General features: G+C 37.4%; 3 protein-coding genes across 8 annotated transcripts in view; 2 read left to right on the forward strand and 1 right to left on the reverse strand.

Moving 5' to 3' along the window:
• Positions 1-5,611, forward strand: part of kcnq5a (potassium voltage-gated channel, KQT-like subfamily, member 5a) — a 101,053-nt gene extending 95,442 nt beyond the window's left edge. For 3 of the 4 annotated variants that reach the window (XM_060872606.1, XM_060872604.1, XM_060872607.1), the window contains 2 exons: positions 1,484-1,613; positions 3,168-5,611. In XM_060872606.1, the coding sequence (XP_060728589.1) occupies positions 1,484-1,613; positions 3,168-4,220 (1,183 nt within the window). In that variant the 3' untranslated portion in view covers positions 4,221-5,611. Of the gene's footprint in view, positions 1-493; positions 608-1,483; positions 1,614-3,167 lie in introns of all 4 variants that reach the window. The other variant, XM_060872608.1, reaches the window with a different exon arrangement.
• Positions 5,612-6,162: 551 nt separating this feature from the next.
• Positions 6,163-18,059, forward strand: ddx43 (DEAD (Asp-Glu-Ala-Asp) box polypeptide 43). 3 transcript variants are annotated; one of them, XM_060872610.1, is made up of 17 exons: positions 6,163-6,442; positions 6,603-6,658; positions 8,903-9,029; positions 9,585-9,725; positions 9,957-10,038; positions 10,661-10,817; positions 11,384-11,502; positions 11,678-11,788; positions 13,131-13,272; positions 13,456-13,556; positions 13,766-13,853; positions 14,644-14,771; positions 15,191-15,300; positions 15,469-15,607; positions 15,699-15,786; positions 15,883-16,035; positions 17,883-18,059. In XM_060872610.1, the coding sequence occupies exons 1-16, from the start codon at positions 6,214-6,216 to the stop codon at positions 16,027-16,029; spliced, it is 1,965 nt and encodes a 654-aa protein (XP_060728593.1). In that variant the 5' UTR covers positions 6,163-6,213; the 3' UTR covers positions 16,030-16,035; positions 17,883-18,059. The 3 variants fall into 3 exon arrangements, with proteins under 3 accessions (XP_060728593.1, XP_060728594.1, XP_060728592.1); XM_060872611.1 differs by lacking the exon at positions 17,883-18,059 and adding an exon at positions 16,433-16,514 and having other exon boundaries at positions 15,886-16,035; XM_060872609.1 differs by lacking the exon at positions 17,883-18,059 and adding an exon at positions 16,433-16,513.
• Positions 17,404-21,571, reverse strand: cgasa (cyclic GMP-AMP synthase a). The gene is made up of 5 exons (XM_060872612.1): positions 20,921-21,571; positions 20,604-20,823; positions 20,260-20,520; positions 19,706-19,802; positions 17,404-18,673 (listed from the first exon to the last, which is right to left on the reverse strand). The coding sequence occupies exons 1-5, from the start codon at positions 21,560-21,562 to the stop codon at positions 18,340-18,342; spliced, it is 1,554 nt and encodes a 517-aa protein (XP_060728595.1). The 5' UTR covers positions 21,563-21,571; the 3' UTR covers positions 17,404-18,339.
• Between the last annotated feature and the right edge of the window lie 1,441 nt (positions 21,572-23,012).

Below are 23,012 nucleotides of genomic sequence, written 5' to 3' on the forward strand. Positions count from 1 at the left end.
GACTTTACTCCATGTAGGTATATGATCTTTAAATAGGTAGAGTGATGCCAGAGAAGAAGCAGAGAAGATTTCATGGTTTCTCTAAGAACCTTTAACTATTTTTGTTGATGATGGACTATTTTGCCATAAAGTTCACAATGAAGGATCTCTATAGTGGAATTAATCATTTATTTAGTTAAGCACTAATGTAATTTTTTAAAAATCATGTAATAAAATGTTAATTCATTAACTGAAAATGCCTCTGTGAAAACAAAAATGCTTCCTCTGTGGCATTGCTTCAGTAAACGTTTCTCCAACACCTTTTATTTTAAGAGTATATAGTCTCTATAAAGTATAAAGTCAAAAGCAACATTCTGACAGAGCATGAAATCTACATATGTTGTTTGTCTGCAGTAGTATTTTGTTGCAGTAGTATAGAGTTTAGTAACTACTCTCTAGTTAGTCCTCCTTGACTTATAATGGAACATTAAAGACGATTCTCTTTCACACACAGACTTGTCACAGGCTTGTGTCCACAGCAGAGCCTCAACAGCAAAGCCAGGAACCTGTCCTCTCCTACTCTGCACTTGTATTACAGTCAAACCAAGAAGAAACACACCAGCTCAGGGTTAGATTTGTACTAGAAACTGTTGCCTATACCACCTAACACAGGGGTCCTGGACTTGGGAAATCATACTTACCTGAATTAAATTAACACTTTGTCTCAGGGGTCTAAGACTGATGCTAAGCTATTGGACTTATTAGTGTGTGTGTATTTAGGTGTACAAGATCAGCTTCAGCATTGGATACCCAAGTGACATAAACTTGTCTATATTGTTTTCCAAACGCTGTATAACACATGCTTTATGTGATTTTACTGATGTTTAAATATCTTTAATTTTTTGTTACTAAGGGTTTAACTTACTCCTGTTTCATTTCAGTGTATAATATGCATGATAAAAGTGGCGTACTGTGACTATCTAACATCCCACTAATAATAGAAAAATAAAAGTCTTACATTTACAGCATTTGGCAGACAGCCTTATCCAGAGCGACCTACATTTATCTCATTTTCTACAACCCAGCAATCGAGGGTTAAGGACCATGCTTAGGGGCCCAGCAGTGTCATCAGTAGTCCAACACCTTAACCAATAAGCTACTGCTTCCTCTTAAGTCCTAAATGCTATTCCATCATTTACTGTTAACCTGCTGAAAGAAAGAAAGAAAGTAGAAGAATGTTACAAGTAGTCTACATTCCTAATGTTACAAGTAATCTACATGTTGCACCATTATTAACACAAATTAATCTTAAAATATACTGAGATAAAAACACTTTTTGGTTATGTAGAACTTTACAGAAACTAACTACCTTTCCTCTTCACTAACTGGAATCAGGTTTCATCCTTCTGTGCTGCACCGTTTTCTGGTTTGAGGGAATAAAGGTACAACGATTAAGGGTGTCTGTTCCATCCCTCTGTACTTATTCAGTGCTTATGTGTCACAGGGTGGACCAGATCTTGGGAAAAGGTCAGATACCCATGGACAGGAAGATAAGGGACAGGATCCTTCCAGAGGGCGAGTCTCTGGAGCATGACATGAGCATGCTTGGCCGTGTGTGTAAGGTAGAGAGACAGGTGAGCCTCACAAGCAAGTCACACTCCAAAAACAGAATAGCCTGGCTCTGACATTAGTCCTGTTTATTAGTCATACAAATCATCCTGTAATGCTCTACTGGGTTCATCCTACATTTCTTCTTAGTACAGTAAAAAAAAAAAGCTTTCATCAATTCATTCCCTTCATTCAAACCAAAAACCACTAAACATCTGTATTTGTCATTTTGTGTGATTTGTACTTTGATGAGACAATGAGTGCTGAGTCTAACAACTTTTAGCATAAGTACTTTATCATTTTATCAAATAAAATAGAGTAAGTAGTCCACATCAGTCACATTCATTACACCCCTACAGAGTTTGTAACACGCCTGGTAATGGTAATGGTAATGGTAACGTTGACATAAACGTCACTGAAGCCGGCTAAAATCTTTTAGCCAATTAAAGAGTAAAACTCGTCTGCGTGTCATAACATGACAAGAGCTGATTGGCTGTGTGTGTTACAGTTACAGTTAACATCGGGTCTCTCTTCATACCATTTTGTGTTTTGTAAAGTTGCTTGTGGTGCTGTTGCACTGGGTTTTGTAACCATTCAAAATCATACTCATTAAAATGTTAGCCACAGTTAAGAGGATGTAAAAGCTAAAAATTGAATTTCAGGAGGCAGGCAGACTTTAGCGGGGCTTTCTGTATTGCTAATAACAGGTAAATTTTGGCGCTTTCTCAACAGCTCAGCAACTCAACCCAAAAGCACACACACAGTCCTGATATGTTTGCCTAGGGTTAGGCAAACAAGTGTGTGTGGCACTTTATGTGCAAGCTCTTTGAGCTCTGTCCCTGTCAAGTTCACAATCTTTGTTTCTAAAATGCAAACACAGAACATATAGGTAACCTAATCATAAATACACACACACAGGGGAGAATATTGTGCATTTGAGCTAGATGTTTATTAAGGATAGATGTTAGAGATTAATTTATTTTTAAACTTTGCAATTTTTATTCTGTTTCTGTGCTTGTGTAAAGCTGCTTTGAGACAATGTCAGTTGTTAGAAGCACTATACAAATAAATTCAGTTGAATTGAATTGTGCATTAACTGCCGTTTTAATTCGCCTCTTCCCCATCTGCAGCTGATACTTGACCATGCACACGTTCAACCCCTGCAATTGGTCTAATGTATATTAATGCACACGCTCTAAAGGCAATTGTAAGGTGGATGCACCAAAAAATCTAAGACTTATTACAGTTTTTTAAAGTGGTGTTTTTTCCTAACATAACAAGATGTGATTTTTTTGTCTTTTTAAATTTAATAGTAATTAAAAACAGACTGATAGGAATGAGTGTTTATGCCTAACATATGTGATAACAGGAAAATCACTTTGCTTTGTGGAAGTTCCATAACATTAACCATGCTTAAGTAGGATAATGTAATTTTCAGTAAGATTTCTATAACACTTATTACTGAGTGTAATAAGTTCTAAAACACTTATTACTTATTAATTCATTTTGTTTAAAACAAAAAATGGTAACATAGAACCTAAAAAATTAATGTTGAGCTATTTATCTTTTATGTGATGCAGGTTCAGTCCATTGAGTCAAAGTTGGACTCCCTGTTGGATATCTATCGTCAAGTTCTCCAAAAAGGCTCTTCCTCAGTACTGGGCCTGTCAGCCCTTCCTCTGTTTGAGCTGGAGCAGACCTCAGACTACCACAGCTCCATTCAGAGCAAAGATATCTCATCCACCCAGCTGAGCAGAAGCGGGATTTCCCGTTCAATCAGTGATAACCTACCTTGCGGCCTTCAGCTTGTCCTGGCACCCAGTGAGCTCAACGTAGGCACTGGCTTCCCAGCATCCTCCTCCTCTTTCTCTCCATCTCCTCTGCTTCAGAATCCACCATCTAGCCCAGACAGTGTGTACCCAGCTTCCCCTCCTCCCATCCTCACTCCCAACAATCTCTCCAGAGCTCATACCAACTTTCCTGAGCTGGCCAGGCCTCTTCCTATGACCACCCCCAACACACACACACTCCAGCTGCCCATTGTGGCTCCACTGCCTTCAAGCAGGCCTTCCAGCATGATCTCAGAGACACTGCAAGAAAGCAATCCCAACGCTTGCCTGCTTAACACCCAAACTGAAGATGTGTCAGACACAGAGGCTAAATGTTCAGAGAGCACAGTGCAGCTCAGGAGCAGGCCTGAGCGGAGCCCCAAGGAAGAGGGCTCCTGGAGAAGACACTTGAGTCTCGAAATGAATCCACTGAGCCTCGCATCTGCAGCAGTCAACCCGCTGCAGGACAACCGGGCATTGGGGAAGTCACTCTCTGCACATAACCTCATGCTGCCATCAGGCACAGAGTGCCACCCCAACCTGTCTGCTCGGAGTAGTGGCAGCAGCAACAATGAATCCAATGACCGGGAGACACTGACGGACTGGGGAGAAACAGAACTTTTCATCACTGACAAAGAGCTGGCCACCAGCAAGGGGAACTTCACCCTGCTCTCTCAGCAGAGCACAGACACCAGCTTCTCAACTGAGCTTGTACAAATGGTAGCCGGTGGACCAGCTCGGAGCCAGACAAGACCCTCGGGCAGCTCAGAGTCTCTAAGCCTGCCTCATGTCCTTATAAAGTAATACCAACACACACAGCAGCCTCAGTGTGGAGACTGGACACACCGTATTCACTTTTTCCAAAAGGTGGCAGCTTCACTTCTTGCCTTTTCAGCATCAGTTGATAAAAAGATGTGATGTTCCTCATAACTTTATGTTCTTACATGCCATTGCATGGATAATTTTGTCATGATGGGAATTTTAATGAAGTAGAAGGTATTTAGAATTAAAAGGTGACCTGAAGGATTATACTGAATGAGCTCTGATCTCAGTCTTGCATGTGCTCTTGCATGTTTAAAATGCAACCACACATAGGATTGAGAGTATTTATGCATTTATGGTTATTAACAGCCTGCCCGGTCTTTGAATTCATATTTGAGTCTCCTTTTTTAAACCAATCTTTATTCAGTTATGTATGCCTTACTTAAGTCAAATATTTCACCAGTAATATAAATCGAGCATTAGCACCCTACATTTTTGTGGCTATGTTAAAAAAAAAAACTGTTTTAACAGGTTCAAATAACCAGTGTTTATTTTATTTTATATGACTGCATCAATCCCATCACCACTGACATTTTTAAATTTTTTATACATTTTTATTGTGTAGCCTCACATATTACATAATTGATCTCACATTTGTATTCTGTTTTACTCTGTAGCCCACTGCAGTCTTAAAGTCAACCTAAAATGCTGCTTACCATTCTTCTATTCGCTGGTTATCAATATAACTTCAGTAAGAATGTAATACGTATGATGTCAATATCTGTTTTGTATATCATAAGACAAACCTACTTGTGTTGAAGGATTTCTGTGCAGAGCCTCTGGTACACACTGAGGATGAGCTTGGCACTGTAGCTTACAACAGTTGGAAGCACAATTGTTTAAAGAATTACCAGAAACCTGCAAATGTGATGAAAGGTTTTTACATGATGGTACAAAACATGATGGTACAAAAGACTCTGAATGTTGATTATTGTTCCATCAATTCACTATAGCATACATGTATTTCAGTTGCAGAAAAATAATGTAGATTAATGTTAATTATTAACACATTTTTGGTTATTTTTTATTTGTAACTAAATGCTTCATGGTGCCTTTTTTTTTTGCATAGTTTTTTTCTTATGTTACCTGACCTGATTTTCTTTATACTCTTCCTTTGGGATAGCTATACATTCTATCTAATTGAGTACTAAGCCTTTGTCATTTTTTTATTTGTTTTGTTTTTCCACTAATTCAGTAATTTATTACACAAAACTAGCCTTAATATACATGCTTGATAATGTTACCATTCTGTCATGCTGATTAATTTATTTTTTAACTCTGTGCACATAACAGAGCTGAAGCTCTGGGTTTGAAGAAAAAAAAATGCAAAAATAAACTTTATCATACTTCAATAAAGAAATGACTTGAACACACAGACAGCAGTTGCGTGTCATTGTGCGATTGAGACTGTTTTACGTGGGGCTAAAGTTTTAAACCACCCCTAGGCCCAGTTATTTAAATCAAATAAAAAAAAAGTCAATTAAGATTAAAACTCTAATCAAATACATTTCTATGTTGAAAATGAAAAATGTTTTAAATAGAATCTGGGCTGTGAATGAACTGAAATGGGGGGGGGGACAAAACAGAGCAGAATTCTCAGAGCCATTGACATGAAAGTAAACATGAAAGTATATACCCTATATAGCCATAATTTAGTGATAAATTGCATAACCTGAAGAAAAGTTCAGGTTATGCAATTTATCACTAAATTATGGCTATATAGGGTATATACTTTCATATAAATTTCGACAAATGAACACATTTAGGAGTTGTTTGTGGTCTTGACAGCCAAAAAAACAAACCTCTGACAGTGAACAAATTGCAAAATAACTCGTTACCTAAAACGAGTAACACGCTTGTATAACTGTAACCTTTATAACCGGAGTGGGCGTGGCCACGCGAGCGGATGTTGGTGGTCGCGTGTTAATTGTCATGTAGTGTTAGTTTCAGTCAAAGTGAACTTTATCTACCTCAAATGTCGGATTGGGAAGCCGAATATGACGAGATTGGTGAAGCCATCTCGAAGACTTCGCATGTTAATACAGCTACCTATTCACGATGGAAAGCTGCCTCAAACAGAGACGTTACCGTCACCACCGAGCGTGACAGAGACGTTACCGTGACCGAGCGTGACTCTAACAACAGGAGACAAACGCGCCCTCTGACTCTAACCTTGGGAAACTCTTTAATCGGGAGAGTTATAGGTAAGCTAGTTTTATATACATTTACTGGCGTTCATAATAATAATAATAGTAGGTTAGTGCGTTAAATTGAACTAGTAACAAAGTTAGCTAGTTAGCTAGCCAGCTAGTTTGTTTGCGTGCGCGCGCATCACACGTCTGTCGGTTTGTTGCACGTGGACAGGTCGAGGAGGAACGAAAATACGTGAACTGGAGCAGACAAGTGGAGCGAGAATTAAGGCAAGTTCATCTACTGAAAAATCAACTAGTCAACACGGTTAGTCAATACTGTGACGACTCGCTTAATGCTGATGATGTACGTGATGAGTGTCCTTTTACAGCGCCATATTAGATTCACCCTAGAATTCTCCAATCAATAATACGCCTTTAAACACCCTTATGCCTTCACCCATAACCCTCAATTGCCCAGTTGTATAAAATGGGATAAAAATGTACGTTTCTAAGGATGTGGGCTTCTACCAAATGACAATTTATTGGTATTTATAATTTATTGGTATTAACGTTAATAATTTATTGGTAATTTATTGACGGTCCCTAAGTGTCACGCCACTGAATATCTTGTCAAGTCAAGAAGCTTTTATTGTCATTTCAACCATATATAACTGTTGCAGTACACAATGAAATAAGGCCACGTTTCTCCAGGATCATGGTGCTACATAGAACATCGACAGAGCTATAAGGACTTAGTAAGTTAGTCCTAGATATATAAAGTGCATCTGTGCAACCTGGTGTAAACAGTGCAGGACAAAAGACAGTGCAGGACAAAAGACAGTGCAGGACAAAAGACAGTGCAGGACAAAAGACAGTGCAGGACAAAAAATACAAGACATCGCACAAAAGACATTACACAAAACCAACACTGACCAGTGTAAATACTGTATGTTTAATCAGTATTATGTGTGCAGAAATATTGGAATGTACACATTAGTATTAAAGCAGCAGTTACATGAGATGTTGTGCAAAACAGCAAACGACTGAAATGAGAGACAGCATATTGTGCAAAGAGCAAAAACAATGTGCAAAACAGCATGTAAACAGTTTGATGGATATATATTGGAAGTGTGTGTATTTAGTGTAGGTCTGTGCAGTCCATACAGTTCATGTGCGTGTGTGTGTTGTGCTCAGTACAGTTCAGTTCAGTTATTAAGGAGTCTGATGGCTTGTGGGAAGAAACTCTTACACAGTCTGGTTGTGAGGGTTCAAATGCTTCGGTACCTTTTTCCAGAAGGCAGGAGGGTGAAGAGTGTGTGTGGGGACGGTGTGGGGACATCCACAATGCTGTTGGCTTTGCGGATGCAGCGTGTGGTGTAAGTGTCCGTGATAGCGGGAAGAGAGACTCCAATGATCTCAGCTGTCCTCACTATCTGCTGCAGGGTTTTTTGATCTGATATGGTGCAGTTCCCAAACCAGACAGTGATGCAGCTGCTCAGAATGTCCCTCTGTATCTGTCGAATGTCCAGCCTAAAACTAACCTCACCTTGCTGCTCCAGTAGACAAACTGAGTGGGGCAAATTGCTCTACAGTAGTAGCAAGTCAGCAGCAACAAAAGTAGTTCATTCAGCTTCCTGCTGTGTTTCCCTGTGTTTTATTGTGTTATTTGAAATGCAGTTTAATGACAAAAAAGTACCCATTGTTCGCCTATAAATTTGGCAAGACTGCAGGAGCTTTTATGAAACCGTACTAAGAAACCGTCTGTGTAATTTAATGTACAAAGATTTAAACACATGCCAGGAATCTGAAACTGCTCAGGTGTTTGAGCAGGGATTATCACCAACCTGTGGAAATGAACATGTGTACCAGACTCACACAGTACTGGGTTTGCTTGTACACACAGTTCATAGTTTTAACAATGCCATAAGTGTCTATTTTTAATATTTTCTATGTTAAAATTATGGATGCCATGCAAACAATTCATTTTTCTGTCTACCAGATGTGTTTGTACCACTCCCATGCATACAGTATTTGTCTATTATTTCACATAGTACTGTTTTTGAATCCGCGTACATGAACCAGTTTAGGATTGGCTCTCAGATTACCTAATTGGCCTAACTGGCTTTCTCTCTTTTGAGAGATCTGCAATACACATATTACGTGCAGCAACAGTTGACATACCCAAGAGAGAAATGTGGTTTGTAAAATGCAAATTACTTGCAAATTCTTTCTAGCCATATTAGGTTGCTAGTTGCAGTAAGAATAGCTGATGTATCTTACGATTGTTGTGATACACTTTCAGCATTATTATGCAGTAACTCCTCATTTCTGTAGTCTGACCTGAGACTATAGTGACCTGTGAGAGTGACACTTCACAGTACTCTTATGCCCTTGTCCTTTTTATACAGAGTTCGGTGTATAACCTTATTTAAATGTTTAAAGGGAATCAGTAAGTGTGACTGAACATTTTCCTAAAATAATCTTTATTTGAAATAATTTGACATGGCTAATGCCTGATTTTAATTTGTGTAGATTAACCGTGGAGATTATGAGGGAGAGGTGCTGATCTTCGGTAACAGTGATGTCCAGCAGAAAGCCAGTGATCTGATCAAGGAACTGATTGGAACAAATACAGCCAGTGGGCCTGGAATTTACAGTGGTAAGAGAAAGGCAGGATGAGCAGTACATGCAAACTCTTAACTGCTCTAACCAAGAGTCAATAAATCACACAGCATTCAGATTCATATGAGCATATCAGATCAAATCGCCATCCTGCTCATACCACATAATGTCTAATTACATTTACAGGAATGTCAGGTGTGACCTCATGTGATGGCATGTGATATAGAACACCAGTTGTTTCAGCCATAATATACACATTTGTATCCTAGAATGCTACAGTATTCCATTTTAAGCCTTAATTATCAGCTTCTTCTTTACTCTGACCACACAAACTGAAGTGATTCCTGCTCCATCAGGTTTGTGCCTGAGTGACTGTTAGCAAAACTACATCTGCATGTGTTTTTATTCCCCATACAAACTTTGGAAGTGGGACCACATTTAGTGAAGTCACGCATGTGCTTTAAACATTGAGGTGAAGTCAGAGTGGCATAGAAATTAGTAATGATTGTGTGTCTCACTTCAGTTTTGTCTCATTCTGCCCACCAAACTTTGTTAAACTAGGAGTAACTGCACTGTGTGTTTGTTTCTGCAGATAATCAGAGTTCACGCTCAAAGAGTGACACTTGCTGGTCAGCATGTGCACTGCAGGTTTCAGCTCAGCCTTCTTCTGCTCCTATAGATTGGGGTGCCATAAGAGAGAATAGGGAGAAGTATGAAACTTTGAAATGGCAAGGTAAGTTCAGATAGCAGTTTGTTTTAGTAAATCCCATCATTTCAGCTACATTTAAGGAGCTGATTGTTGAAAAAGGAAAAAAAACACAAAAGTGAAATGCCTTTATACTTGCATTCATACTCACTGTTGGCTGTTTTAGTAATCAACTCTAATGTTTATTTATTAACCTGATTTATCATTTAGTTTGTTGATGTATGTGCCATCTAATCTAAAACGTTCCTGTTTTTTCAGATCTTCCACCCCTGAAGAAGAATTTTTACATTGAGGCAGACTCCGTGGCCAAGCGCAGTGCAGAGGAGATCAGAAACTGGAGGTGTGTGTATGCATGCTGTGATGTATCATAGTTAAACAGATGGTTGTCTTGAACTATTACAGTCTTTGTACACCTTTTAGGTGCTGTTATCACTGATTCAGTGCAGGACACCAGAATGGATAGTGAAATGTGCTCAAATAGTAGCTGTATAAATTCCTTGAAATGTCTTTTACTTTAAATGTTTTAGTTCATAAAAAACCCCAGAGATGTGGTTAAAGGTTTTATGCTGTAATGTATTGAATTGTACTTGCTGGTACTTGAACAAAGAAATATCCGAAAATCACTGAAGTTACAGAGTATTTACAGTATAAGCAAATCGATTTGTTGAGCAACCAGAAGAGGGCTGACTTTAACTATGAATGAATCAGAGAAAGTGCTCATTGGTACATAACTACAAAACAATGAGTCAGAGTGTTTTGCGTAGGTAACTGTGAGCCAATCAGGAAAGTGTTTGGGTTGGTGTTATGGTTTAAAAAATCTTTCTTCTGACAGGAAGTGCAGTTAATGGTTTGCTACAACCCGAAATATTTTGTGATATATAAATATTAAAAGTGATATCATGTCAAATAGATATCATGTTTCCACATTATGCAAAATACTTCCCTTAATCACTGTCTCACAGAAAGGAGAACAACAATATCTTTGTGGATGATCTGAAAGAAGAAGTGAAAAGAGCAATTCCTAATCCTGTGTACACTTTCGAGGAGGCCTTTTCTCACTATCCTGGAATAATGGAGAACATAGTCAGAGTTGGTTTTCAAAAGCCAACTCCAATACAGGTACTGTGATTCCTTAGAAATTTAAAATGAGGCTCAGTTGGGATTCCACTAAACAGTGGAAAACAATAAGACTCTACAATATATAGGGAATGTAATTTGGTATTGCAAAATAAGCAGGTTATGCACACATGATGCTTACTTAGTGGGATGTGGTTGCTTTGAAGGCGGATTTGCTTGGTATCTGTAAATTCTGTGGACATTTTAGGTGTGTTCTGCTTGCTAATTTAGTCTTGATAATGCTTTAGCCATCACTGGCCAGAAGTCCAAAAGAGCAGAACTGGTCATGCTGTCTGGACAGGAGGGGTGGTGTTCCTCTCTCTCCTGTCAGTTAGAGCAAGACTAAACAAATGGGGGCGTCTTTGAGTTTATGTTTGTAGAATAGGACAGTGCTTTCCTCCATCTGTGCTGACTTGCCATGTGATGCAGCAGTTTGAAAAGATGCATCACTGGCTTTTCTTCTCCAGAGGAAATGTGTGTTGGTTCACAATATAGTGAAGTAGCACTAATAAAATGAATCACTTTAATTTTTTTTCCTTCTGTGTTTTGATCATTTTTTTATGCTACAGTCTCAGGCTTGGCCTGTAGTTCTGAGTGGCCTGGATTTGATTGGTATTGCACAGACTGGCACTGGGAAGACGCTCGCCTATCTTCTCCCTGGGTTCATTCACATGGACCAGCAGCCTGTGTAAGGACACTCTTTAGAGGACTTTCACAATTATGTTTATATTTCTGCACATGAAATTCCATTAAAATCCAACTTTAAGGCGACTATACTGACTTTTTATAACCTTTTTTCATGTTTTGTTTGTGGCATGTTGGGAATCTAAAATACAAAAATCTTTAGATTGTTTCTTTTTCAGGCCTAGAGACAAGCGAAATGGCCCTGGAATGCTGGTTCTGACTCCTACTCGTGAACTGGCACTCCAGATAGAATCAGAGTGCAAAAAGTACAGTTACAAAGGCTTTAATAGGTATACAGGTTGCTTTTAGGGATGCTCTGGAATATGTGTACAAAAAAAGATATACAGATTTGTTAAAATTATGTAGCCTTGGGTTGGGGATATGGTTGATTGTCAACGATGTTGGATTTCGTAGAAATAGTTAATAGTGCATGTTACATTTTAAGCCCATTTATTTTGATTAGTGTTCTTTTACATAACCTATAGCAGGGGTGGACCAAAACTGTGACCTGTTATAAACCTTCAAAGAATTATAGTTTTCATTTAGCTTATGTTTCACGCCACCATTCAGTTTAAACCTAAAATGCTGTGGTTAGTTGTTGGTTAGAACATCAAGTTAGAACTAGAGTTGCAAAATTCCGGGAATTTTCACGGCTGGAAACTTTCCATGGGAATTAACGGGAATATATGGGAATTAACGGGAATATATGGAAATAAACTGGGAATTTTAAAAAATGCAGAGTTGCCTATAACAAGTAACGTAAATGTGCTTAAATTGCAGCATAATTTCGAATTTGTACCCTGCATTCCTCGGTCACTTGCACTCAGCACACTGCTTACTGGAGGGCCACTGAGGCCACAAACCCCTGCATGTACTTGCATTCTTCCATAACATGCACAGTAAAACTTTATTTTATAGTCATTTAACTAGTTGCTTATTAGCATGAATATTAATAGAATATTAGCTATTTATTAGTACTTATTATGCAAATATTAATGCCTTATTTTGCATTACCTAATTCTACATTATTAATTGTACAAAATGCCTAAACTTAACTCCCTTACTAATTAGAATAGATTACAGCAATCATAGGTAAATGTTTATTACAATGATTAAGTTTATTGTTTATTATAAGCATAATAATGTTTATTATGCTTTTGTGTTACTCAATGAAAGAATCAATTAAAGTTCTACTTACAATTAAATCAGTCATGACGTCATTTATAAAAAAATTATTACCTTGCATGCATGTCTGCTTATGACCAAACAAAATGTTTATTTATGTTTGTATATGATATAGTTTATATAAATTTCCCTATATTTCCAAATAATTCCCATAAATTCCCGTAAATTCCCGTAAAGTTTCCAATTTAGAATATTTCCAGAATTCACCAGATTAAGTTTCCGGAAATTTACTGTAAATTTACTGGAAACTTTCCGCCCCTTTACAACCCTAGTTAGAACATCACATCTCTTATTGTAGATGCCACAAACATGATGTGCTTGTTTTCAAGACTGAGCATCATACATTTTGTAGATATTTCCTAAGCATATACAAATAGAGGTAAATGTGAACATGTGCTTACACAGATATAAAAAGTTAACATATGCTTAATATCTGTTTGCCCCCAGTATCTGTGTTTATGGAGGAGGTGACAGACATGCTCAAATAAAGACAGTTACCAGGGGCGTTGACATTGTAATTGCTACACCAGGACGACTGAATGATTTGCAAATGAATGAGCTAATAAACCTACGTTCCATCACATATCTGGTATGTACATTTCATGAACACGTCAAGAATGCTGCCATTCTGGAAAGGGAGGGGCGGCAATTCACTCATGCTATGCAGTGCTGGAATCAAACTGGTTTCTTATACCCACTAGAAAACAGGTTTTCTGTTCACAGACCTGCTTTGTGCAATTTTTTTTCCCCCTTCTCTTCTTCCCCATGACAGGTATTGGATGAGGCAGATCGAATGCTGGACATGGGCTTTGAGCCTCAAATCATGAAAATCATCCTGGATATTCGGCCTGACCGGCAAACAGTTATGACCAGGTCAGAGGCTAGTCATCTGTTTCTAGTGTTAGTTTGACACATCTATATACCTTAAGCGAGACAACTTGTCTGGTAGACCTTTTTTTTTTTACTCTTTATGTCCAAAGATATTAAATTCAGCTAAGTAATAATTCGTTTTGTTCAGAAATATGTCCAATTTAAACAATACTTTTTTGTTGTTCTTGTTTTGTTTTTTTGCATAAATCTAGTGCCACTTGGCCAACAGGTGTCAGACGTTTGGCCAAGTCCTACCTAAAAGACCCCATGATGGTGTATGTGGGCACACTAGACCTAGCAGTAAGTGGGCATATATTCTGTTTTTCCACCTGAACTCAGGCTGAAAAAACTTAAATTTCCTTTGAGAGAGATTACAAAGGGTACTTTTGGATGCACATTTAATATGGTAACTAATAATTACAGTTTTAATGACGTTATTCTTGTTAAGAACTAACTGACTAAGAACTAACCGAACCTCACCGATATTACTGAATATATAAAACCTAAAATACAATGGCGTAATTTTACCAGGTGTAATATTTTTCTTATTTGATGGCTTGTTCTTGCCAAAAAGTTCTGCCTTGTCACCTACCTGTTACTGAAAAACATCCAGCCAAGCAGTCTTGTTACTGAAACTTTTCAATGCACACAACATTGGAAATCTGAAAGCATCTGCCATTCTTGTTGCTCTCTCTTCATTTATTGGGCTTTTTTTGCTTCTAATTTGTTTTATCCTTACCATTTATATTTAATTGCACACTATGGGATAATGATGATAATCTGGCTGGTATAGTTTGTATTCTGTAGAATCTGTAGGTGTTGGCCTGATCAGTAGCATGTGGGAAGATAAAAGGAATTAGCAGACCATGACAAAAACTGCTTAGTTGTAATTCTATGTAATTATGGGCTAAAACACAGGTTTGTTAGTTTTAAAAAGAACATCAGTTAAGTTAATGGTAAGGAATACAGTATATGAGCGTGTAGTCATCAGAAATCTCATGTGTTCGCTGTGGTTTCGAGCATTTCCTGGTAAGTTTGAAAAATCCCCCGTGAATTCCCCCAATTACAAATTTGTTGTCTTCTCTTTTAGGCTGTGGACACAGTGCAGCAGACAGTTTTGATTGTACAAGAGGAAGAGAAGAAGGAATATGTCTTTGACTTTATTTACAATATGGAGCCTGAGGATAAAGTGTTAATATTTGTTGGAAAAAAAATTGTGTAAGTTTACCTATCCAAACTTGGGCTTCCTATTGTGCTCATTTAAAATTGCTTTCGGTTATAAGGGAAATGAGAGATTACAAATATGTTGTAATACAGCTAGCTTAGCAGTTCATAAGGTACGTCATCCACACATTTTTCTTTTTAGCTGCCCACACTATACAATACAAAACTAACTTTCGTTTTTAAGTAAATTCCCTCCCTCCATTCCTGAATCTAGAAGTAAATGTAAAGTGAAACTTTTAATTTTCCTTGTGCACTGAAAATGATTTAACGCATCATTTTTATGTATTTGAAGGCTTTATATTCTACTTGCTCCACTGTTCTTCAAATGTGTTAATACCCAAAAATGTTTAGGGCTTTATTTAAGATATCTTTTTCCCTTCCTTGTGTTGCCTTCCTGTCAATGTGGTATTCAGTGCAGACGACCTATCCAGTGATCTGTGTCTGCGGGGGATAGCTGTGCAATCTCTGCATGGAGACAGAGAGCAGTGTGACCGTGAAGAAGCCCTACAGGACTTTAAAGATGGTATGCTCAAATCATCGTATATAATAAATAGTAAATTTTTATTTTTTTATTTTTATAAACATTTAGGTAGTAAACTCTACATAATGAGTAACTAATAAACTTGTATTTTTTTTGTTTGCTTGTTTTTGTATTTTTTTTTAAATATTTGTTTATTTTTGCTGTATGCAGGACGTGTGCGTATACTTGTGGCCACTGATCTGGCGTCTAGGGGACTAGATGTCCATGATATCTCGCATGTCTTCAACTTTGACTTCCCTAGGAACATTGAGGAGTATGTGCACAGAGTTGGGCGGACCGGCCGTGCTGGGTATCAGCATTCCTCTACCTATGTGTCGGCGTATCTAAAATTGGTGCATTGTGTGTGTAATATATAAACACGTTCTCTATTGATTTGTTAGGCGGTCTGGCTTTTCTGTAACCCTGGTCACGAGAGGTGATTGGAAGATGGCAGGTGAACTTGTACACATTCTAGAAAGAGCTGGACAGGTAAGCTTACATGCTTGCCCACAACGTCCATGCCCACAAAATGTCCATGCTAGTCTGCCTTGCTCTGGCTGGCTCTTTAGTTACACTGTGTTGTAGGAGGTACCAGAGGAGCTGGTATTGATGGCAGAGCGCTATGACAAACACCAGAAAGAGAAAGAGATGTTTCCTACTAAACCCAGAGGAGGAAGGGGTCAAAGAGGAGCCAAAGATGGGTTCAGAGGTGGCTCAAATAGGCGTTTCTGAAGAAAGGTAAAAAAAAAAAAAAAGATTAGCTTATCAATATGCTTAAGTTAGAGAAAGCACATTGCTGCATTTTACCACATCTGGGTATGAAATGCGGTGAATTTTTCTTTTGTGTTTTTCTAGTGGATAATGAATAAAATAGCTATAAAATAGCATAATTTATGAAATGTATCTGAAATTAATCTTAGATTCATGTTTATGTATGCTTTCCTGCACTAATTTTGCAAATATAAAATGCAAAAACATTAAGAGGGAAAGATAAGTATTCACACACTTGTTTTTGTTATTTTACCCTTACATACTGATATTGATATTCTGACCCTTTGCAAAATGCACTCATCTGCTGCCTCAAAACCCTAACCGCTTGTCTCTGCCATATTTTGTCCTTTTTTTCCTTATGCAGAAACACTTTGAAAACTCAACAATAAATTGGTGTATGAAAAGTTCAGTGGAAATATATTATTTAAGTTTATCACTTGTGACTTTAGACAAAAATAACCACAATATCACAATATTATGGCTTCTATACCAAACAAAAACAGATATATAGTAGTTATAATGAATTTTATTAATTGGTAAACATGCCATAAACATTTCTGAAGATTGATGGATTTTGTAATTGCATGAGCATTAGCAGAACCCTCATAAATTTGGGGAACTGAAGATAACTTGCCAAGAGGAGTGTGCAAAAAAGGTGGACAGGATCGCTGTTACAAATAACAAAGCTGTAATTGGCATCGATTATTAATTATTTTGGAACAAAACAAGCTGGATTTGTGCTCCTGAGTGAGAAGACTGACTAGCCTTGTATGATTGGCTGTAATTGGCTGAAAAACATCCGTGTGAACAGTATGCCAGTAAATACAACCAGTGTCTGTGAAAGACATTCTTAGGAAGGAGCAGGGAATTTCCTTAAAAATGAACGTTTCTGTGAGGTACAATGTATAGATTTATGATGGCTTGACTTCATCTTTATTTCTACTTGTTTATCATCCATCTTTTTCCAAGTAACTAACTTTGTCTGTCTGTCTTTGAACTTCAAACTATCTACAAACACACAGAACATGAAAGTTATTTGCTTTGAAGTAAACTGGCAGTACAGGTTTACCTAATTATTGACACCCCATAAAGACACGCATGCGTACACACAGATTTTGTTTGAAAGATAACATGCAGACGGTCCACCTGAGTATTAGCGAGTGCACAGAGGATCTCCTGACTGATGTCCGTAGCATACAGAGTAGCTGTTGGATATTTTCGAAATGCCATATTGACTATGATGGTTAATATTACCTAAATAATCAGGGACTGTTCAGCAAGCCACGTCTTTTTAGTTTCAAGACCTTCTGAAGCATTACAACAAGGCATCATTCGGACATTTTTAAAGTTTCATTTATTTGTTTAGTTCATATATTGATTATAGTCCAGGAATGTATAATCTAGGTTCATAATTTGCCCCATAATGTAGTAAACGTTTTTTTTTTTTGTCTCCATTCAATCTTAAAATTTTTCCTTGCCACATTCACCTCAGGCTTGTTCATTGAGGATAAATACAAACCCATTTAAATATAAGTAATATTAATCTTGATTTATTGTTTTATATTAATCTTTGTCTAATAATAAACTTTCGTAGTGTTTCTTATGTTCTGTAAAGCTGCTTTAAGACACTGTCCATTGTTAAAAGTGCAATACAAATACATTTAATTTGAATTGAATTAAATCAGAAAAAAGAATTTGGGAATACTTTTACAATATTCATTAATTTAAGCCTAGTCTACAACTAACTCTCATAAAGAGGCTGCATTTAAGTCAGACAGTTTTGTCCAGATTCAACATTTATCTTCTGATTCTAGAAAGAAGAGGCCAGTCAAGTTCATCTGTCTCCAGCCTCAAGATTTTGTTCCAAGTTTTTTCAAGAAAAATTACATTTGAGTTGAAAAAGAACATTGTTTTCAGTTTGTTATTGTTTATGTATCCAAAATAAATATTTTTCTGATTTAAATGACATTGAATTAAACATTTCTAAAGAACTTGTTTTTTGTGTTTTTTTTATTCTTCAAATAAGCATAAAATATCTAGATATCACACAACAACTACTCTCTCCCCTTAGAGGGACCAGTGAGACTTTATATGTTTGTAGAGTTGTAAAAGATTAGTATTGGAGTTTAGTGGGTATAGACAGTGCATCTTTGATGACATGCACATAATCTTTTATCTATTAAAAAACATTTTAATTTTGAAAAAAGTTTCATAAATCATCCCACTTCCTACCACACAAAGTATAGGACTCTTGACTCAGAGCCTCTTGATTTAACACAGTAAAGGAAACCCGTTATTTCGTTGATTTTCAATGTAGTCTGCTAGGCGCTCACATTTTTTCTTGTTAAGGCCATTGAGCAGATTTTGGGAGGGGATGAAGAAGTTGGGAAGCTTGCAGGCCCTCAGATTTTGCTCAAAGTCCCTGAGAAGTTGCTGGAAGCAGTGGCTGAGCTCACTGTCTGCCCACTCGCTGTCCTTCACTCTGGCAGCACATGCATGAAGCAGTGTCGTCTTGGCATGGTATGAGCAGAGCTTGTCCGCCTCATCCAGTTGCTCATCCTTCAGACGTTGCAAAAGGTATTTCAGAAGTTTCAGACATGATTTTCTGTAGATAACACAGATTACACAAGTGTGAAAACAAAGTGTTTATCATTATATCAAGTGACAACAGTGACTGATGCAGCAGATTCTTGTAGTGTGCAGTCAGAAATGAACAATGGTTACCAGGACACTAGGGCTTCTTCCCAGTTGTTGGAGCCTGACCTCTTTTGTGCAATTTTAACTGAATATGAATGTCCCACAAATACAGTCCAAAATCTAACAAAAAGCTTCCTCAGAAAACAGGTTGCAACAGCAAAGGGGGAACAACTCAATATTAATGCCTGCGGTTAGAAATGGGACCATCAGCACTAAACTGTCCAGATACTTTTGACAATATAGAGTGTATATTTTATTAAATTTCATATTTACAAGAGCAGAAATCTAATTATTTTTATTTTTTATTTTTTTTTTTTTTTATTTTATATAAAATAGATTAGTTCACTGAGTTCTGTAGCAGCGCTACTTTATCTAAAAATCTCTATCCTTTGAATATCAGAACTGTTTCTAATTTTCCACATGGATTTACCACAACTTGTGTAAAGCATGCTGGTACAAACCGGTTTTATGACTTTGAACACATTTTCTACCAAACCACAATTCTCCCAAGATTGTGTGTGTGTGTGTGTGTGTGCGCGCGCACCCTCTTGCACTACAGATGGAAATTTTTTATTTTTTTAATGCACTTTACTGGTCCATTCAAATTTAAACACAAACATTAGGAGAAATGGGTGTGGCTTAGACATTCAGTTGGCAGAAGCAGGGGAAAGTAAGACACTGCTTCTAGGTGATTAAGGTGAATTATTATTATTAATATTGTTTTTATTTATTATTTTATTTAATAGTGATCTTCACTTGGCTTGTAACTGTAAAAAAAATAATAATAATAATTTGGGCACATAAAATGAATTTGTTTTTGTTTTTGTTAGATTTTTAATCACCAATTATAGTGTGAGATTTCATATACGATATACCCTGTAGTGGGGTTTTACTGGATTGTTCCAATTTGTTTGTTTTTGTGTGCATATGTCCAACTCACCTGCAGCATTTCTGTCCTCCCTCGCAGCAGGTTTTACTGTTGCCATGGTTTTTCAGGATTTTTTTCTCCACATGTGAGAAAGAAATTCGCCAAGCATCTGCCCACAACACACACACCGTTATTTTTTTTGTTTGTTTTAACAAGGAGAGCGACAATTAGTCTAACTGACCCAAAAGTTAAAAACAAGTCAAGAGCTTCGGTAAATGTTGATGGCCAACATTTATAATTGTTACTGAGTTACTATAGACTTCTTGTCAGCTCAGGATTGTCAGTTCACTGTCCTCTGAACGTTTATTTACAAAGTGTTATAACCTGTAGACCATCTGAACACAGCCTGTATTTAGTTTTCCTCATCATTCTGTGTAAACTAGAGATTGTTGGGTGCAAAATATCCCAGGAGTTAAGCATTTACTTTGTTCTACATTCTGACTGATTCAAACATTAACTGAAGCTCTTGCATTACTCTGCTAATGCATGACCTTGTGATATGTATATATATATATATATATATATATATATATATATATATATATATATATATATGTATATATTACCCTTGGCCATAATTCCATCCTGCTCTGCATTGCCTCTTCCCTCGTATTTAGGCACCAGGTAAAATGGCCTCCGTCTTTCCTCCATCTTCACTTTCTTGCCGAGCCAGTTTTCTATGTTGAAGCCATCCTGAGTGAAAGCAGGCCAGCATGAGTGGACTTCCAGACTAAGGACAAAATCCATAGAAATGTTCTTGCCATTCTCCTTCACGAGCAGAGTTACAGCTGGACAGCCCATCTTCTTCCTCTCCAGTGTAACATCATCTACAACATAAACACACACAGGATCATTATGCACCATTTTGCTCATTGCCAGAAGACATTAGTAATTACAGAATAATACTTACATTCTAGTGAGCTGATCACTTGCTTTATTTGCTCTCGGAAATCTTTGAGCATTTCACTGGCCATGATATTGTTGTCGTCGTTAATAAACTTGTCTAATGGATGTTTTGTGTGTCGTTTCATTTCTACACTATAGAAGGCCCCGTCTTCTGAAAATGGCTGAAGTTTCACCCTCTCCAAACAAAGAGTCATCATAACATCAAACTCGTCAGGATGGCATATCTACAACACAGGTGCTCACTTTTAACCTTCATGTTGATTAAGCACTCAGACACAAAAGAACTGTCGCTGATCTTCAAATGTTTACAGTGTCACTTACTTTAAGGTTTTCATAGTAGCTTCCTGTCTTCAGAACACTGATATCTTTGCACCAGTTCAGGTGCCGTTTCAGATGCTCGGTTATTTTAGTCTGTATCTCATTGACGCATTTGGCTGATTTCGATCTCTCGTTTTTCTTCACCTTTAACTTTTCAAGAACAGCCAAAAGTACTTTATTGGGATTTTCGGTACCTTTTGCAGTTTGGGGCGCGTCAGTCTCTTCCACACACTTGGCAACCTTGGAGGATTTTTTCAGACGGGTGACTTTTTGACTATCTGACTCCACACTCTGGCTTTTTTGTACTTTTTCAGGAGCACTCTTGAGCTCTTTGTTCGGATTCTCCTCGATACTGTTGCCTTTCTGTGTTGAGCTCCGGGGAGCTACTTTCTTCTCTCCACTTCTTGTTTGTTTGGGTGTTTGTTGCTCTTCTGGAGTTTTAACACAACTTGGTTTCCTCGCACAGACTTCTTGACTTGGATGGATCTTTACATGGATCTTTGAATTGGAGTTCGCTTTGGCGTCCGTTGTCTTCTGCTCCTCGTTTTTTTGCTCGCTCTTCTTCCGTGTAGCATGAAGACTTTTAGCTTCAGATGCGCCTGGATTCTCGCCCTGGACTTTGCGCGGTCTCCCACGAGCGCTCATAGCTGTTACAGCTGTGCGTAAAAGGCCGGACTGATGCGGTATTGGTGCTTATAAAGCACCCTGACGTCAGAGGAGGCTAAATCTAGTTTCATATTCGAGTATCGAATGCCTTCAACCTTACGTCTTCTAATTATGAATGATTAGTCATGGAGCCTATTTGTTTTTTTTTTGTTTTTTTTTGTTTTTTTTATTGTGTTTTTTTTTTAACCATTTCACCCTGAACCAGTATAAACTCCTCCAGACACCAAACACTGTCATTTTTTCCTCAAGGTAAACCTGATGCACAGGGCTTTAGTGCATGGGACCTTGTTAATGCCTAGGGGTTAGAAATAGAAATGACATATATATGTATTGAACGATTGACAAATATTTGTTTTGTGCTTTTTGTACATCAGATAAAATACACTTCTACTACAGGATTCCCATTTTCCCATGAAAAACATTCTGTCTATTGACAAGAAGCTACATTTTATTCTGAAAATGTTGCTCCAACGTTACTCTTATACTCTTAAGTTATTTCCTAAATCTTGAGCACTAATTTAATGATTTCTATTTGTGAAATGTGTTTTCTAAATTGAAAGGAGTCTGTAAAGGAAATAAACGTCTAAATAAATAAATATCTGACGATCTCTGGCGCTATCTAGCGTCTAACGAGGCCAACGGCACAAGAATTCAAAAACATTATTTAGTATGGAGTTAATTTTATGGCACACACACACACACACACACACACACAAACACAGACATCACTGATTAAAGATTGAAAAAAAATCTCTAGTCGACATTGAGTCTAGTGTAGTATAAAACACTCCTAATTACAAAATGAAGATATAAAAGTACTCACAATGATTTCCAGGCTCCATTACATTTAGGGATTTTGACAGACCATCTTATTCACCAGCATTCTTCATGCTTGTACATGATAGATCAGGGACTAAGAATAATTTAAAACTAAAACTCCATTCATTCATATTCTGCACCGCTATCCTATGCAGGGTCATGGAGAGCTTGAAGCCTCAAGGGAAATTTTAAGGGTAAAATGCTGACTATGAAGCCACCATTTCCCCCAAAAACACATTATTACCCTGTTTAATTATATATTCATTATTTAATTTTTATTGATTTTTTACACTTAAATATAGGATTATAATAAAATTATTTCTACAATCAGCAGTATTATATCACAGTAATATAGCTGCAGTAACCCCCCCAACTTTATTGAAGGTCTTCACACAATTAACAGATTCATAACGTCATAATCTTATAACGTATAACATCGTATCCCAGCCAAATTAAAAACATTAGACTGCTAGAGGCTTGCAGTTATACCTTAACACAGCTACCTGTGGCATCTGCTATACAGCTACACAAATTGCATAAGTCAGCACAATACACACCAATAGTTAATGAGTAGCATCTCAAAATATACTAAAATTTCATCAGTGATTAT

Source organism: Tachysurus vachellii, chromosome 6 (genome assembly GCF_030014155.1).
Source record: "Tachysurus vachellii isolate PV-2020 chromosome 6, HZAU_Pvac_v1, whole genome shotgun sequence".
Classification (NCBI taxonomy): domain Eukaryota; kingdom Metazoa; phylum Chordata; class Actinopteri; order Siluriformes; family Bagridae; genus Tachysurus; species Tachysurus vachellii.

Bases quoted from the DNA above. Each gene is read 5' to 3' on its own strand.
- ddx43 (XM_060872610.1), top strand. From the start codon at position 6,214: ATGTCGGATTGGGAAGCCGAATATGACGAGATTGGTGAAGCCATCTCG. The intron at 6,659-8,902 runs GCAAGTTCATCT...TAATTTGTGTAG, and splicing joins CAAGTGGAGCGAGAATTAAG to ATTAACCGTGGAGATTATGA. The intron at 10,818-11,383 runs GTACTGTGATTC...TTTATGCTACAG, and splicing joins AAAAGCCAACTCCAATACAG to TCTCAGGCTTGGCCTGTAGT.
- cgasa (XM_060872612.1), bottom strand. From the start codon at position 21,562: ATGAGCGCTCGTGGGAGACCGCGCAAAGTCCAGGGCGAGAATCCAGGC. The intron at 20,824-20,920 runs GTAAGTGACACT...CCTGTGTTGTAG, and splicing joins GCTACTATGAAAACCTTAAA to ATATGCCATCCTGACGAGTT. The intron at 19,803-20,259 runs GTAATATATACA...TGTTGTGGGCAG, and splicing joins GGATGGAATTATGGCCAAGG to ATGCTTGGCGAATTTCTTTC.